Source organism: Nuphar pumila, chromosome 6 (assembly GCF_984573655.1).
Source record: "Nuphar pumila chromosome 6, dmNupPumi1.hap1.1, whole genome shotgun sequence".
Taxonomy (NCBI): Eukaryota; Viridiplantae; Streptophyta; class Magnoliopsida; order Nymphaeales; family Nymphaeaceae; genus Nuphar; species Nuphar pumila.
In genome coordinates this window covers 49,501,450-49,517,872 of record NC_143254.1, presented here as the reverse complement: position 1 = coordinate 49,517,872, position 16,423 = coordinate 49,501,450, and the positions used below count along the sequence as shown (strand labels likewise).

At 36.4% G+C, this 16,423-nt stretch overlaps 1 protein-coding gene across 1 annotated transcript; it reads right to left on the bottom strand.

Annotated features, from left to right (window-relative positions):
- Nucleotides 1-4,647: 4,647 nt before the first annotated feature.
- On the bottom strand, nt 4,648-5,031 carry LOC149834806 (uncharacterized). The gene has a single exon (XM_090009455.1). It carries the CDS (start codon nt 5,029-5,031, stop codon nt 4,648-4,650), a length of 384 nt encoding a protein of 127 aa, XP_089865581.1.
- Between the last annotated feature and the right edge of the window lie 11,392 nt (nt 5,032-16,423).

Below are 16,423 nucleotides of genomic sequence, written 5' to 3'. Positions count from 1 at the left end.
CTAACCTGGTTGTTTTACAGGAAATAAAAAAAATATATATATATTTACTTAAGGTTGTACATTTAATTTTATCCATTGTAATAGTTAGATTGGAATAAGAATTTACCTTTCCTGCTTTAGGTAGAATAGATGAACATTGTAAATATCATTGAATTACTTGTTGTTCATGCATTTTTTTCCTTTATTTCTCAAATTCTCATAATGGTGAAAATACGAATGGCACGTGCACCATTTTGTAAGAGGTAAGTTAATTCTAAGTTGACGATTTACATCAACGGCCATAGTCGGGGTGTAAACAAACTTAGAATTTTTATCTTTTACAAAATAACAGTGGATCCACACTGGATCCATTTTCAAAATTCATCATATTTTTCTAAAAATATTTTCTTCTTTTATCAGAATTTAACTTAAAATTAACCTAAAATATATACCAATGGCCATAGTCAGGGTATATTGAGGGTTAATTTTATTTTAAATTCTATAAAAGCACCAAAAAGTATTTTATTTTTCATCTGAATTTAGATATGACTATTATATAATACATTCAATGACCATAGTCAGGAGTGTATTATATCATTAGTCTTATTTAAATTCACTTGAAGAATGAAATATGATTTTTAAATCCAATTTCAAACTTATTCAAATTCATTCATCATATAGGATAGAATTGCATCATATTTTCAAAACTTCTTTTTCAAAATTCCAAGTGTTTCTTCTTCTTCATCAGATTTTATCCAAATCCAATTCTATCTAATTTTAAGATTCAAAATTTCAATTTCAAAGTCCAATTTGACTTTGAAACTCCAAAATCACTTTATATTCAAAGTTCAAATTTCCAGCTCAATTCAAAATTCAACTTCAAAGTTCAATTTAACTTTGAAGTTTCTAATTCATCTTTTGATTCAAAATCCAGTTTTTCTTCAAAGTTTTGAATCAAAGTTGAGATTGACTTTGAATCTCAAAATCCAAACCTTCTCAAGTTCAATCTGGGTTTTCAAAACCCAGATCATCTTTAAAGGTCCTATTTGGACTTCTCAAAACCCAAATCCAAAGACAAATCCTAGTCTCAATTTGGATCCAAATTTCCAAGTATAAACTCCATTCCACTTTGGATCTCCCATCACAGATCCAAATTCCATTTAGGATCAAAATCCCTATCCCACTTTGGATCTCCCATCACAGATCCAAAATTCCATTTAGGATCCAAATCCTTATTCCACTTTGGATCTCCCATCACAGATCCAAAATTCCATTTAGGATCCAAATCCTTTAGATCTCCCATCACGGATCCAAATTCCATTTAGGATCCAAATCCTTATTCCACTTTGGATCTCCAATCATAGATCCAAATTTCTCTTAGGATCCAGATCCTCATTCTACCATTGGATCTCAGATTCAGATCCAAATTCCAATTCTTAGGATCCAGAATCCAACCCTACTTTGGGTCTCAGATTCAGATCCAAATTCCAATTCCTAGGATCCAGAATCCAATTCTACTTTGGACCTCAGATCCAATTCTATCTTAAGATCCAGAGTTCAGCTCTATCTTAGATCTCAGATTTCAGATCCAAATACCATCTTGGATTCCAAGTCTTGAATCCAATTCCCCTCAAAATTCCAAATCCAAATCCCACCTTAAATTCCGAAACCAATTCCATTTCATTCCAGATTTCAAATCAAGTTCTTATTTTTTTCAAAACTCAACTTTGAACTTTGTTCAGAATCCAGATCTTGGATTCGGATTTCATCTTGAAATTTCAAATCAATTCCATCCATGTTCCAATTATATTCATATTTCCCAATACTATCTTTTCTTCTGATTCAATTCTATTTTCATTTCTATTTTGATTCAAAGTTCATTTATGACTTTGAAAATTCCTTTTATCTTAAAACTTCAAAATCATTTTTCAAAAATCCAGATTCATATTCCCAAGCTCTTGATTATTCAAAAAACTTAGAACTTTAATCTTAAGTCCTAAGTTAGGAATCATTTCTTCACTTTATCAGATTCACTTGGAAATTCTTAAAAATGTTTTCAAAAGAGCATACATCTTTGCATTTGCACAAGCATGATTCATTGTGCATTTAGACTTAGGATAATTTTCTAGATAATTTCTTAGCAAAGCCAAAGGCATAAAATTCGACCCTTGGTTCGATTACCCCTGGTAAAGGCGCCAGAAACGGTCGAACCTCGTACCGACGAGCGAATCCCGTCTCCCAGTTTTCCCGCAAATATTTCAAAAACGGAGGTGAGTTATTTCAAATATCTTCAAAATTAAGGTCAAGTGAGACCCGCAAAATAATTCCTCTTCTCTCTTCTTTTCTTTTCTCTTCTCTTTTCTCTTTCCATCTTCTATTTTTCTCCCTTCAAAAAGGAGGACATAGAGGTAGGAAAGGAAAAAGAGAAGGAAGAGAGAGAAACCATTACGAGAGAAAAAATTTTTGCGATGACCACAATGATCAAATACCCTCACGCTTATCGTTTGCTAGTCCTCGAGCAAACTGAAGCAAAAAATAAAAATAACAAACTACAAAAAATAAAACATAATTCACTTTTGTGGGAATCACAGTTGCATTTAGTATATGCAACAAGCCCTTTCAACCCCTAGGTTACCCCAGTGGTCGAGTAAGGTCTCATGAAGGTTTGCAATGATGCTATCCACAAACATCTCTGTCATGTATGCATAAATATTTCAATTTCAAAAAGCATTAGGCAGTTAAATAGTTTGTTTTCATAAATATTTCATGCCATTACACTTTCAAAACATAATTAGATTGAATCATAAATATGAATATGCACAATATTATTTTTGAAAAACTAAGCAAAAGAACAACATTGCATTCATGAGCTCAAAAAGTGAAAAGTGCATACGCTTAGTTGATTGATCTCTTTGTATCTCCTAGTAGCTGGGCTCAGACACAAGTTGAAGTGCTTGGCTTCCATGTCGAAAAAGATAATAAAGGAAATCACTTCTTTGTTTTAAGTTAATATCTGTAGCCTATTTTGTTCAAGCAAGTAAAGTCTGATGGGTGTTTATACCTGGTGCCCTAAAGCCATCTGGTTTAGGAGCCATCGACCTGAAAGCCCGTTACATGGACTTTATAGAGAGCCTAATAGATGTTGATATTGCACATGATAAAGAAGCAGACTATACATAAAATTATGAGAATTGAAGGTCTAGTGATTTGAGCAATTAAGTCTGAGAGATACTTTGTATATGGTGCTCTAACGTCGTCTGGCTTGAGAGTCATTGACCCAAAGCTTGTTACACGGGTCACAAAACAGAAAATTTGATATAGTGCTCAACAAAATAAAGAAAAAGTGTGAAAAATAAAAAAAAATAAAAAAAAAGAGCGTAGCAGAAAAAGTTTACTGCTTAGAAGCAAATATTGAGAAAACATGTGCAAAAAATATTTGAGTGAGGATTAATAAATAATAACTTGTACATATTTGTTTTTCTAAGAATAAAGCATAAATGATTATGATATTTAGAAAAGTAAAAGAAAAAGTTTTATTCTGTGGTGGCACGTAAAATTCTAACATGCATCTATCACCATTTCTTTGAAATCCACATAAACAACCATGTTTTTCTAGATCAGTGCCAGAAAAAATTTGTCATGGGGCTTAAAAATTCTCTAAAAACATTAGATTATGTAAATCATTCATATAAGTTCAAACTCATTCCTTAAAAGCCTAATTTTTATGAGTTGTCATCAAAAGTACAAGTATAAAGACAAAAAAATTGGGTGTGTAAACTATACCCTCCCCCATGCTTGAATGACACTGTCCTCAGTGGCACTCCCCCATGCTTGTATAAAACTGAGTGAATGCATATGAGAGCAAAATAAATAGGAGGAAAGGAGTAGAAGTCACCTTGATCCATACTGTAAAACTTTACCTGATACGCCATGTGAATGACTCTGCATAGGTTTCACCTGTCTACTTGTTATGCAACTCATAAAAATATGCCAAAAATACAATGCATACATGATCTATCATCTAACTCATGAAAAAAGAAAACTATATAAAATAGAAAAACTACTAAGACTACTAATAGTACATCACAAATATGGATTGCCTATCATAAAGTGCTAGATTTTACGTCTTCAGCCAGACGGATCTCTGGAGACCCTTCATCGTCCATGAGATCAATGGACGTAAAGTCGTGCTCAATCAGGAATTCTAAAAAAAATAATGTCATCTGTGACACTATGCACTATGTGTCCTCCAACTCTACCTCTATGTACCCTAAGATGACTCTCGAGACTAGCAGGACGAACGAGATTAGTCTCCACATGAAGGCTATTCTCAAAGGATGGAGAGCCATAAACCGAACAACTAGCAAGATACGCATCCAACTGTGGATTGAATTGCTTCCCTATGACGTCTGTCACCTGAAAGCAGTCGTCATGTCCTGTCGCTCTGTTGGCAGGATCAAAGATACGCAAGCGCAAATGCTTGTTGCCAAAAGAAACCTCCATCTCCCCAATATGACAATCTATACGAGCATGGGCAGTGGCCAAGAATGGTTTGCCAAAAATAATAGGGATATGGTGAGTGACATCAGTGTCCTCTATGCCCAGAACAAGAAAATTGATAGAAAAGTAAAAGTCATCAACCTTGACTAACACATCTTCCAAGATTCCTCAAGGACACTTGGTAGACCTATCAGCCAACTGCAAAACAGTCGTTGTGGGCTTCAAATCCCCAATCCCAAAAGTGTCATATAGAAAACCCACCAAAATGTTCAGGCTTGTCCCAAGATCGATCAATACACGCTCGATAGTCATGTTCCCTATAACACACGTGATAATCGGTGCCCCAGGATCTTTGAGCTTAAGTGAGGCTTGGTGCCGAAACATAAAGCTCACCTGCTTAGTCAAGAAGATTGTCTTGGGCAACGACCTTGATTTTCTCTTCTGCGTGCAAAGTTCTTTGAGGAACTTTGTATAGGCAGGCACCTGTTGGATGGCATCAAGAAGAGAAATGTTTATGTGAACCTGCTTAAACATGTCAAACATTTCATGCATGCGTGCCTCTGCTTGCCAAAATCATGCGATTTGACCAAGGCTTCAGGAAAATGGGCTTTGGGAATATACAAAAAAGGCACAGGTTGTGGGCCCTACCCGTTCTCATTGGGCCTGGTGGAGAAGATCAACTGGTCAATAGGTGTGGTAGTGGGCTCACCGATCGACTCCCGAGTAGGGTGGAATGCCTTCCCACTTCGAAGAGTCATAACAGAATTGGCCTGCTCTTGGTGGGACTCTATGAGGTGCAGGCTGTGGTGCATGGGTTCTTTACCCCTCAGATTGATAATAGACTGACTAGGGAGGCTTCCCTCACTTCACCTGCTCAAGGCTTTAGCCAACTGTCCCATCTGAGTCTCTAGCTTCGCTAATGACTGCGTGTGAGAACTGAAGTTAGCCTTAATGTCAGAAAAAGCCTCGAGCAACTTCTCTTGAAAAGATGAGCTCGATGTGGGCTCCTGAGGAGAAGGCAAGTTAAGATGTGGGTGGGCCTATAGAAATATGGGATGCGAGTAACCTTGTAGGAGGTTACCCTGTCTGTGCTGTGTCTGAGAAGGCATGTGGGGTAGCTCTTGTAAATTTTTCCATGCAAAGTTGGGATGATTTTGTCATCCAGAGTTATAGGAAGGTGTATAAGGGTCGTGCACCGGTCTGGTGAAACCTTGAGCAGCATTCACTTGCTCCAGAATGAATTCATGATAGAGTGGTGTTGTCAAACACTTAGAAATAAAGTGTGCATAGCTCATGCACTTTTCCTACTAGATTTAGCGAAGCTGGGTTGGCCAATAATTGATCTACTTTTCTAGTCAACTAGTCCACTTTGATTTGCAAATCATATTTGGACCCAACTTCAAAAATTCCTCCCTTCTTAGGACTACTAGGAACAGGTGTGGTCCTATCAAGTCGCGAGGACATGACATGATGCATAGCATTTTTGCTCAATGTATCAAATAATGTCCATGCCTCGTCCTCGTTCTTGAGTATAAACATGCCCCCACACGAAGAGTCAACCATTTGCATGTCCTTCTGGGTCAGGCCATCATAAAAGTACTACACCAGTTGCCAATGAGGCACCTGGGGATGGCGATACTTTCGGGGAAGATCTTTCATCCTCTCCCACATCTCATGAAACTGTTCTCCCTCAATATGAGAGAAACTGGTAATAGATTTACAAAACGGGTTCGTCTTACCAATTGAAAAATAATTCTTGAGGAACTCATGCTGCATGTGTTCCCAAGTGGTAATCTGAACAATATCGAGGGCCTTCAGCCAGTGCTTGGCTTTGTCCTTGATGGAGAACGAGAACAACGTCAACCTCAATACATTATCCCCAAAATTGTTGATCTGCACTATATAATAGATCTTAAGAAACTCATCGAGATGATGGTAGAGGTCTTCATTGTTCAGACCATAGAAAGATGGTAGCATTTGTATAATGCTGGCCTTTATCTTGAACTGTGGTGCTCCTACAGCGGGTCTCGCGATGCAGGTGGTCAGGGTGTAAGCATTGGGAGTAAAGTACTCCCTAAGAGGACGGGTCAACTGTTGATCCTGAGCCATGGGAACAGATCGATGGGCTCTCTTAATAAAAGACTCGGGATCCTCAACTATCTTTGTAAGCTCGAGGTCAAGTGAGCGTCACCCTTGCATGCACATGAGGATAGATCGGTGCAACAACCGTTCTAAGACACTGGTTTTCTACCTAACTAATGCGCAGTGCAGCCAAACCACAATAAACCATAAAGAAGGTAAAAGAAAAATGACTAGAAAACATTAAACAAGCACTACACACTTGCACCCAAACAAATATAATATAAAAAATAAACTATAAGCACAGTACCAATCATGCACAATCACCGCTAAGAATATCCTAATAGGTGGGCTGTGCAAGAAAGGTAAGCTGGTATCTAAGGTGTGAAAACACGTGTTTCTAAACTTAAATACAGAAAAGAAACTAAACAATCCTAAATAATCAACAGAGGAAGTAAATTAAACAGTCCTAAGTAAAGAACAAGATGTAAACTAATAACCTAAGTAAAATGAGAACAAACAATGACAATAATGTGAATACTCGTATTAATCGCCGTTCCCTGACAACGACGTCAAAAATTTGGTATGCATTTTATGAAAACGATTTTTAAAACAATATTTTTAAGAAAAACAAGTGTGAAAGCCAGACACCAAAATAATAAAAACTGGCTCGCACGAGTGGTGAAGTTTGGGTCGATCTTAGGGAACATGAAATACTTTGTATTCAATCACACAACTAAACTGCGCTTTATTGCCAAAAAAAAAATCAATTAATTGAGTAAATAAGAGAGAGAGTTCAGCCTTCTGCGGAGGACTTTAAACAATAATTGAGCAGCCTTATTACAAACCCAATTAAATGAATAAATAAAAGAAATAAAATCCTAATCTAAAAATAAAAAAAAAGGTCTTCAGTGCTTGAGGCTTTTGTAGTCTTGAGACTTGATTTGCTTCCCTTTATCCTTCCCTCTTTGTACACTTTTGTATGGTTTAATAAATCAGAGGGAGAGTACTGCTCTGAGGGGCTTGGAGGGCTTTTCTGAAGACCAGAAGGGACCTCAGAAGACACTTCGAGGGTACGCAAATGAGCTCACTGCACGTCCAAACGCTTCCATGCAAAAATCAAAAACACAAAATACAATAGTACGAAGAAAACTAAACAATAAATTAATGGTTAATGACTAAAAAAATTCAGCAAAAATAAGATTCAACTAACTAAAAACAAATTAATAATATGAACTAACTAGGAATCAACTAATAACCTAACACTAAAAGACAAAATAGCAAAACAACCTAACTAACTAGTCAAAAACTAACTTGTAACAAACTAGTTCAAGAAAGCAACTAATGACAAATTAACTAAACTAACATGAACTCTACGCGGCACGATTTTTCAGAACTAATAAATAAAGCTAAAATATAAAATTAGCCTAAGCTATGCTAAAAAAAATCAAATGAAATCATAAAAGAAAAAACCAATTATCATAATTTAACTAAACATGCATGATAAATAAAATAACTATCCAAAGTACATAACATAAATTGCTATTGATATAAACTAACTAAAGTTAATTAATAAGTATTCTAAACAAAATTGAAACACACTACTTAACGAAACTAGCTATATTAACAACTTGAGTTAATTGAATGAAATCTAAATGCAAGAATCGACAAATATTTATCAACTAATTTATCATGGTTTTCAGAATAAATAAAATAACTACTAATCTAATAGCATCATTCAAATAAAACTAACCTAAATGAAACTGCTACTAACTAATGAGAAGGACTGGACTTAAGTTGTATATGCTAGGATTTAATTCAACTAGTGTTAACCCACTAAAAGACAAAAACGATAGTTAAAACAGAAAAACGTGATTCATCTACTCTATTTTATCTATAACAAGTAAAGTGATTGACTATCAAAACAACCAATTTAACACGTTGCTGGATATGATTCTAGGCTAAACACAAATCTGGAATGAAACCATCTATCCTAAAAACAGGAAAATGCAGCACTTACCTAATCGATGATGCATGAATTCACGTTGTAAAAAAAAGAAAACTCTAACTAACTAACAAGTATTATTTACCAATCAACCTATTCTACTAAGCTAATCTATTTAACATCAGATCTGTAACACAATGCAATTAGCCTAAGCTATCTAAGCTAATAGCCTAATCACTAAATTAATCAAGAAACAATGAAACAACTAAGCTACTTGAATTAATTAAAAACGTAAATTCTGGAAATAACACAACTATTGTTTAATTTAATGAATGAATGGAAACTTTCTAGAATTAATAGACTAACTGATAAAAGAAAACAACCAAAATTTATTCTAAGCTAGTCTAACAAAAAATGATAACTTGATAAAGGAAGGCATATCGACAAAATTAAAAAGTGTTATTTAATTAATCTAAAAAGCATTGAAATAAAAAAACATGAAACATGCTATTCTAAACTAGATCTAACCTAAAACTAATCAAGAATCAAGAAACGATAAAGAAAAACCTATGTTAAATTAACGATCTACTTAAATCAAGATTATTCAATGCTTAAATCAAGAAAACGGCTAACCTATATCAAAACAAAATATATATTTTTATTTTTTAGATACAAGAAACTAAACTAAACTAATCTAGATATGCAGATGATGCAGTAATCAAATAAAACTATATGCGATGCAAAACAAAAAACTACAGTGAAACGGGGAAGAAAGAAGCAAACCTGATGATCCGCTTTCAACGAATTGGATGAGAAGAGAAGATGGTTAATCCCAGCTGAACGCACGCCTCTCTGACGAAAAGAAATGTTGCTGATGATAGATTGGATGAGAAGAGAAGAAGAAAAAGAAGAAGAAGAAGAAGAAGAAGAAGAAGAAGAAGAGAGGGGGAGAAATAGGCAAGGATCAAAGAGAAGAGAGGGAGGGAGCAAAGGGAGACATTTTCTTAGGAGGGGAAAACATCCCCTTCTTGCTGGAAATCAATATTTATAATGAGTGAATTAGGTTAAAACAAACTTTTCAAAAAGAGTCCAAAGATTTTCAATAATTTTCAAAAAAAGATCTCTTATTAAAAATGTGTTTATCTAAAAATCAAAACTTCCTAAACTAATTAAAAAGAGCTAATTGCATCCTAATATAACTAAACTATAATTAAGAAAATTCTAAAACTAATAAAAACACTAAAAATGCAGGGCAAGCTTTGAAATACATGATTTTCTGATAATTTCTATTCCAATGCATTTTTTCAAAACTAACGATAAATATGGATTTTTAATGCAAATTTTCACTAAATCATGCATAAATAGAGATGAATAAAATGCAAAATATATGCATGATCATCATGCCACCCATATGGGTTGTGTACGGTTGACACCAAATTTTCTTTTATTAAGTATCCTTTTTGTCCCAGATTTTAAGTTTAACCTTATATCAATGAGTAAATTGATTCAAAACCTTAAATGTGATGTCATTTTCTTTCATGATTATTGTGTTTTTCAGGACCATCTCTCTCGAAGAAGATTGAAGTGGGTAAGCGATGTGGCAGACTTTATGTTTTTGAGACCAGTGATAACCTCTCTCTGAATAATTCTCCTTTTAATTTCAATATTTGGCATTTACGTTTTGGTCATCTTTTGAATACTAGACTATAAATTCTCATAAATAATCAAAGATTATGTGGTTGTGTTCTTCACGTATGCCACAAGGCTAAAAAAACTCGACTTTCATTCCCTAATGGATCCATTATTTCATCAAAGCCTTTTCAACTTATCCATTGCGAGATTTAAGGAGGATATCAAACCACTTCTTTATCCGGAGCACAATATTTTTTAACCATAGTTGATGATTATTCCAGAACGACATGGGTTCACCTTATGCGACACAAATCCGAGACTATAGTCCAAATCAAATTTCTTTTTTCTATTGTCAAAAACCAATTCAGCAGTAAAATTTCTAATCTTAGATCTGACAATGAAACTGAGTTTTTTTTCAATGACATGCAAAACTTTTTAAGAGAAAAGGGTATTGCGCATCAATATAGTTGTGTTGCAACTCCCCAACAAAATGGTGTGGTCCAACGCAAACACATAGATCTATTTAATGTTGCTAGGGATTTGCATTTTCAAGCTTCCCTACCCATTAAGTTTTGGGGAGAATGTGTTTCCACGATCACATACATCATTAATCGCATCCCTTCAAAACCATTATTTGGAAAAACACCCTATGAGTTACTACATCAAAAGATACTATCCTATGATCATTTTCGGGTTTTTGGTTGTTTATACTATGATTATATCATCCATTACTCTCACAAATTTGATAACCGTGCTCACAAAGAAATATTCATAGGATACCCATATGGTCAAGTGGGATACCGTGTGTATGATTTTGAAACACAAACGATTTTTGTCAATCGAGATGTTACATTTTATGAAAATGTTTTTCCTTTTTAAGATCATAAAACTCCAAATGATGAAGAGGAGAATCTCCTACCCATTCCCTTTTTTGAGTCTCAATTCTGTGAGACTCAAGAATCCAATGAAAATACTGTCAATAAAACACCTTCATTTGCTCATAGTGATTCAAGTCTCGACACCATTTTGCCCATTCAAGTCCACAGATCTAAAAGAAACCGACAGCCACCACTGCGTCTCAAGGACTACAGTTGCTATACTATTGCTCCCATACTCCAATCAACTGACGTGAGCGAAAACGTCCATAGCACAAACCATAAATTGTCTAAAGTCATAAGGTATGATCATTTTTTCCAAGAACATCGTGCCTTTTTAAGTACTATCTCCCAATGCTCCAAACCAAAAACATTTTTCCAAGCCATGAAGTTCCAACAATGGCGAGATGCCAACAATACCTGGTCGATCAAGGACTTACATATCAAAAAAAATGCTGTCAGATGCAAATGGGTGTACAAAACAAAGTATCATTCTGATGGTTCTGTTGAGAGACATAAAGCTCGCCTTGTGGCCAAAGAATATACTCAAACTGAAGGACTAGATTACAATGAGACTTTTGCCCCGATTGCTAAACTAGTCATTGTCCACAGTCAAATCGCAATTTCAGTAATAAAGCATTGGCATATATATCAAATAGACGTTAACAACACCTTTTTACATGGAGATCTCAATGAAAAAGTACACATTGACTTACCACTAGTTTTTTCGGTTTAGGGGGAGTATAAAGTTTGCAAGCTGCATAAATCGTTATATGGGCTTAAACAATTCTCGCAACTGGTTTGCTAAACTATCACATTACATGCTTCAAGAAGGTTTTACTCAGTCTAAAGCTGACTATTCTCTTTTTTTAAAGACCACTAATGGAGCACACATCTTTGTATTGGTCTATGTAGAAGATATCATTATTGTAGGAGATGATCTCACCTTAATTGAAAAACTCAAAGTTCACATAAATCAGCAATTTCAGCTAAAAGACCTTGGACGGTTAAAATATTTTCTCAGAATTGAAGTCGCCTGATCCAAGAATGACATCTTTCTATCTCAACATAAGTACACTCTTGATATTCTTCAGGACATGAGATTCCTTGGAGCAAAACCAAGCGAATCACCCATGGAACCCCATATCAAGCTTAATCATGAAGATGGGGTTTTACTAGATGACCCGGGGCCGTACAGACGTTTGGTGGGTCACTTGCTATACCTCACCATAACCCATCCAGATATAGCTTTGCAGTAAATATTCTGAGCCGATTCAGCAGTCAACTACGACAACCTCATATGGATGCCGCCATTCGGGTCCTTCAAAATATTAAAAGTAGCCTTGGGGAAGGGGTTCTAATGTCCTCTACAAGCAGCATCCATGTGACTGGTTATTGCGACTTCGATTGGGCCCTCCTGCCCGATCACTCGTAGGTCCACATTAGGTTATTATATTATGATTGGAGACAACCTTGTTTCATGGAAAACGAAAAAAGCAATCCACCGTGTCTCACTCCTCTGCTGAAGCCGAGTACCGATCCATGGCCTTGGCATGCTGTGAACTTACATGGATCAAATACCTGCTAATGGATCTTGGCAACAGTCACCACCAGACATGACATTGTATTGTGACAACCAGGCTGCTCTTCATGTCGCCGCAAATCTAGTCTATCACGAGCGTACTAAGCACATCAAAATCGATTGCCATCTTGTGCATGAAAAAATTCAGAATGGACTAATCAAAATGAGTTTTGTTCCCACGCATTCACAGTATGCAAATCTCTTCACCAAGGCTCTTGGCATTGACCATTTCTCATGACTCAAGACCAAGTTAGGCATCCTCAATCCGTCCGCTCCAAATTGAGGGGGAGTAAAACTAACCTTGTGTATTTGGTATACAGTATTCGCTCCTACGGTATATTGAACTCTGATTCTCTAGAGTAATCAGGACTCTATTGTAGTTACCGAACTCTGATTCTCTGGAGTAATCAGGACTCTATCGTAGTTATCCGGGGATAGTCATCCAGGATTTGGGACTCTCTCATCATCCTTATCTGGATAATGATTACCTTGTATAAGTATTTCAGAGGAAACTGTCTACCTCTTGTATAAATACGCTACCTTGTAACCAACATGATTATTCAATTTCTCAATAGTGAAAGAAGAATACCTCTCTTTCCCATACGTTTTTCTTCAGTGTATTTATCCGTTTGGATCCCAAGTGAGCAGTAGGAATATGAAGTGCATCCTGTACGACCGGGGGCGATTGTATCCATCCATGTATTTGTTTCTGTTTTCAGAGTTTAGCAGCTATGGTTGGTGTTGATTTATGCCTGTTTTGAACTAGCTGTGAAATGGTCCGAGGTTGTACTGTCAAAGAGTGGCTAGACTTCCCTAGTTAGTATTATAACATTAGTTAGTATCAATCATTGTATCGACATTTCTTTTTCTTAGTTTATCCAGACTTTCCTATTAGCCATCTGCCTAGACTTTGTTAACCACATTAGCCTTTTTGCACATTCTTTTAAATTTAAACCTTGGGGTGGCATGTTTGTTGAAGTTTGATGTGTACAAGCTGTATTGCTGATTTGAGTTTTATTGCTGAACTTAGTGGGTGGTTGGGTATACCCACTTATCCTGTTGATGAACGAGGTAAGCTGAGATATTGCAATATGGAGCATAGTGCTGTGTTCCTGCTCAGTCGCATTGTAACATCTATTAGCATAAAGGTGCTAGCGTTCATTTCAGCTGCTGCGTTGTTAATATAAACTACTTGCAATGTGTTGGATCACTTTTCGGATCACACAGTTTCACAATCGTCATCATGATATAAAACACAATATAAATCAGGAAATACAACAGTGTAAATAACATGATTAACAAACGACAGAAACAATAACAGGGTTCAGGCATGTCGGTTTCCGCAACAGACCAAAATCCAGACGGCAACATATAAACAAACATATGCACAGAACATAAAGAAAACAACAGACACATGTTTAGATTATGTAACAGGCTAAGGCGTACGAAAGTACTCCCCTTAGAGAAGATTCGCCCCCACATACTGTGCAGATCAGGGTCCGGCGTCCTTCCCCAGGATACAATAGCCACGACGAACCGAACGGTGCACTCCGGCGGATCTTCCTTCGAAAACAGCCTCTTCGAACCACAGTTGCAGAACAACCCCTTTCGGGATAACTCACAGGAAAGAGAGAGAGAGAGTAAAAATGGAGATGGGAAATCGCAGAACTCTTCTTCAGAAAGTCTGTCTCAGCATATCCGTAACCCCACCCCTGACCACGCTTTTATAACCCACGAACGGTTATGAAACGTGGAAGGATCCCGTTACAGAATCCGAGGGGACGTGATCCGTTAACGAACTTCGAAAGATCGAGATCCGTTACGGAATCCGAAGTACCATAACGGGCACGGAATCCGAGGAGTCGTGACCCGTTATCCATTCCCATAACCCGTTACCGAATCCAAATCCAAAGAAACTTTGGGTAAAAAGGTACTTTGTCTTGATTGGATATGGCCCTTAAGGGCCAATTACCCGAACCCGGCCCGACACGGCGGGCGGGCATGCGCGCATGTGTGTGGTGGTCATCCCACTCTCTTGTTCTCAAGAACAAGTGTATGAGTTCTCAAGTGACTTATAAAGCCCACAGAAAACTCAAGCACAAGCAATGTGGGACTATTCCACCTCATCAAGACCACCTCTTTCAAAACAGCCCAATTCTTCTTCTTTGAATTTTCTCTCCCTTCCTTCTTACACCTAACACAATGTTCACCCTATGATAAAACATCAATTAACAGCTTATCACTATATCACGGGTATTGCTACTGATGTGCTGTTGCAGTTGGCATTTGATAATCATGCACACCATGGTGGAATTAATGTTAGATTTTACTATCAAATGCATTCAGACGTTCCACATTAATGTTAATATTTAATATTTGCATGTGCTTCTTTTTGTTTATAAATTTTTTTTTGAGATAAAATAAAAAATGGCTACAATTATTAATAAAAATCTATTTCATATGGACCAATCAAACTATTTGCTGCAGTCAGGGCTGGGCTACAAAAATGGATAAAAATCTATTTCATATGGAATCAGGGCTGGGCTAGGACTTGGCTTTTAAATTTTTTTTTTTTAACTGTTTCGGGAGGCAGGACTGGGCTACAGCCCAGTCCTGCCCCCCCCCCCCCCCCCCCCCCCCAGCTACGCCTTTGCTTTGGAGGATGTTGTGGAAGTTGCATTACTCTGTTAAAACCACTAGATCCTTCAGTTCATGTTATTTGAAAATTTCCTTTGCTTCTTCTTTTCGTTCGCACAGATATTGCCCGTTCATCATTATGTAAAACTTTTATGTTGCATCCTGTGGGGTGCTGAAGAAAAAGAAGGTTATCTTCAAAATGCAAACCTGGCTGCAGAAGCCCCCCCTTTCTCTCCCCTCTCTCTCTCACTCTCGATCACCTGGTATGGGTATTTTGGTTATTAATGGGCTGGTTTTTTCCCACGTTTTTACTTTTTAATGATTTTGTGATCGAGTCATTTTCATTTCATATTTCACATTGTAAATGCTTGAAAATTGTATTCTTTTACTTAAATCATATCCTGAATCTGGATCCTCTGCTTTTGGCTGTTCTGGTTTAGGTGGTTTCTTGAACAGGTTGGGAACTCTTAAGTTTATTTTCCAGTGTCTTCTGTTTTGAGCATGTTATATAGTTCATATTCTCCTGTAGTTTCAGGTTGATTGTCTTCTAGACTATTTCGTAATCTCTTTAGTGAATGTTTCTTAGAAAATATTTGATGGTTCTTTATTATCATTTTGGGCTTGTGTCATTGTAAAATGACTATGAAAGCTATTTGAGAAATGTTTCCACATTTTGATTGCAATGAAATTCTTACTCATTTATGATTCCCAGTAAGTGATTTGGTTGCGTATATGTTCATTGCAAGTAAAAAATCATAGGATTATAAGGGCGTCTCACGTACATTTTACAATGTGTAAATCAAACCTTACAATAACCGTACCCATATCATTTGTGATCAGGAATAATTTATGTTTGCATTAGATCAAGTCTAAATGCCCCCGTCAAGTTGTGACATGACAGAAGAGAAAACCCAAGTTACAAAATACAATATGATGATGGTTGAGATTAATGCAGAATATTCATGGATCAAAGGTGTCAATGGGGAGCTCAAATTTAACATAAATAACAACTATAGCTGGAACCTATTCGATTATAAGAGCTTGTGGCGACTAAGTACGATGGTGGCTCTATTGGAGAAATTGCAGCCTTCAATTGATTATTTATGACAAAAATGGTTTGTAAAAACACCAGAAAACTGAAAAAAGGCAAAAAAAGAGGAGAAAGGTGTAAAACCCCGATATGGGACCTCAAGA